General features: G+C 53.5%; 1 protein-coding gene across 2 annotated transcripts in view; it reads right to left on the reverse strand.

Annotated features, from left to right (window-relative positions):
* Positions 1-675: 675 nt before the first annotated feature.
* Positions 676-2500, reverse strand: part of plcxd1 (phosphatidylinositol-specific phospholipase C, X domain containing 1) — a 5778-nt gene continuing 3953 nt past the window's right edge. For both annotated transcript variants that reach the window (XM_056414800.1, XM_056414799.1), the window contains one exon: positions 676-2298. In XM_056414800.1, coding sequence (XP_056270775.1) covers positions 2057-2298 — 242 coding nt within the window. In that variant the 3' untranslated portion in view covers positions 676-2056. The remainder of the gene's footprint in view (positions 2299-2500) is intronic.

Below are 2500 nucleotides of genomic sequence, written 5' to 3' on the forward strand. Positions count from 1 at the left end.
GTGTTGTGAAGCGTGTTGTGTGATGTGAAGCGTGTTGTGTGATGTGAAGCGTGTTGTGTGATATGAAGCGTGTTGTGTGATGTGAAGCGTGTTGTGTGATGTGAAGCGTGTTGTGTGATGTGAAGCGTGTTGTGTGATATGAAGCGTGTTGTGAAGCGTGTTGTGTGATATGAAGCGTGTTGTGTGATGTGAAGCGTGTTGTGTGATGTGAAGCGTGTTGTGTGATGTGAAGCGTGTTGTGTGATATGAAGCGTGTTGTGTGATATGAAGCGTGTTGTGTGATGTGAAGCGTGTTGTGTGATGTGAAGCGTGTGTGATGAAGCGTGTTGTGTGATGAAGCGTGTGATGATATGTTGTGTGATATGAAGCGTGTTGTGTGATATGAAGCGTGTTGTGATATGAAGCGTGTTGTGTGATATGAAGCGTGTTGTGTGATATGAAGCGTGTTGTGTGATATGAAGCGTGTTGTGTGATATGAAGCGTGTTGTGTGATATGAAGCGTGTTGTGTGATGTGAAGCGTGTTGTGTGATGTGAAGCGTGTTGTGTGATATGAAGCGTGTTGTGTGATATGAAGCGTGTTGTGTGATATGAAGCGTGTTGTGAAGCGTGTTGTGTGATGTGAAGCGTGTTGTGTGACGGTGTTTCTGGACGTGAACAAAGTGAGAGGCGCTGAGAAAGGTTCATTTTTATTGTGACACAGGCACAGCGGTGCAGCGGACCCCGGGTCTCACCTGGTCTCACCTGGTCTCACCGGGTCTCACCTGGTCTCACCTGGTCTCACAGGGTCTCACCTGGTCTCACCGGGTCTCACCGGGTCTCACCTGGTCTCACCTGGTCTCACCGGGTCTCACCTGGTCTCACAGGGTCTCACCGGGTCTCACCTGGTCTCACCTGGTCTCACCTGGTCTCACCTGGTCTCACCTGGTCTCACCGGGTCTCACCTGGTCTCACCTGGTCTCACCGGGTCTCACCGGGTCTCACCTGGCGGCTGCAGGTGAGACCCGGTGAGAGGGAGAACAGTGGCTTCATGCGGATGAGTCCATGCAGCGCTGCATGAAGCTGAAGCGTGTGAATATCTACAGAGCTCCTTATAAAAGTGTCCAGTGCGTTGGAGGCGCTCCTTCATCACCTGAGCCTCCTCTTCAAGTGTCCAGGTGAGCTCAGTGGTGTTATTATTGCTGGTCACCAGAACATGGACCACCTGTGAGGAGCCGGAGCGTTGCATAACGAGAGAACCGAACACAAAGAATGAAATGTACAGAACCTCCAGACAAGTTTATAAGATCTAAAACATTCAAGTGCTTCAGAGATCATGCTGTGATCCACCACTTCAGGGGTTTCACGAGGGCCACTTCAGTGGTTTCATCAGGACCGCTTCAGGGGCTTCATGAGGACCACTTCAGGGGTTTCATGAGGACCACTTCAGTGGTTTCATCAGGACCGCTTCAGGGGTTTTATGAGGACCACTTCAGTGGTTTCATCAGGACCGCTTCAGGGGTTTCATGAGGACCGCTTCAGGGGTTTCACGAGGACCGCTTCAGGGGTTTCATGAGGACCGCTTCAGGGGTTTCATCAGGACCGCTTCAGGGGTTTCATGAGGACCGCTTCAGGGGTTTCACGAGGACCGCTTCAGGGGTTTCATGAGGACCGCTTCAGGGGTTTCATCAGGACCGCTTCAGGGGTTTCACGAGGACCGCTTCAGGGGTTTCATCAGGAACGCTTCAGGGGTTTCATGAGGACCGCTTCAGGGGTTTCATCAGGACCGCTTCAGGGGTTTCATCAGGACCGCTTCAGGGGTTTCATGAGGACCACTTCAGGGGTTTCATCAGGACCGCTTCAGGGGTTTCATGAGGACCGCTTCAGGGGTTTCATGAGGACCGCTTCAGGGGTTTCATGAGGACCGCTTCAGGGGTTTCATCAGGACCGCTTCAGGGGTTTCATGAGGACCACTTCAGGGGTTTTATGAGGACCACTTCAGGGGTTTCATCAGGACCGCTTCAGGAGTTTCATCAGGACCACTTCAGGGGTTTCATGAGGACCACTTCAGGGGTTTCATCAGGACCGCTTCAGGAGTTTCTCGTTCAGCGTCACGACGGTGGGGACGAAGCGGCTCTCGGCGATGAAGTCCCCGGCGATGATGTTGAGCGAGCCGACCCGCGGGCCGGGGCTCTGCTGCTGGACCCAGCTGAGCAGCGCCGGGTAGGTGGAGGTCACCAGGTCCCTCAGGGACTCGGTGGGGTGGGTGCAGATGTACCTCAGGTCCCCCGTCAGGTTGAGGCCCGTGACGAAGAAACCTCCTGACGATGTGGGGGAGGAAAAGAGATGAAGATGAAGAGGAGGAGGACGACACCTCTCGTCGGTTTGAAGCCTCGTGTTTGGCGATTTGGCCGTCGCCATCTTGGTTTTTTTGCAACCAAGGAACCAGGAAGTGATCATATCTGGACTGAGGAGGAGCTGGTGTCGATCACCTTGTAGCTCCGCCCCTAAAGCATCCCCTGC

This window comes from Pseudoliparis swirei, chromosome 5 (genome assembly GCF_029220125.1).
Source record: "Pseudoliparis swirei isolate HS2019 ecotype Mariana Trench chromosome 5, NWPU_hadal_v1, whole genome shotgun sequence".
NCBI lineage: Eukaryota > Metazoa > Chordata > Actinopteri > Perciformes > Liparidae > Pseudoliparis > Pseudoliparis swirei.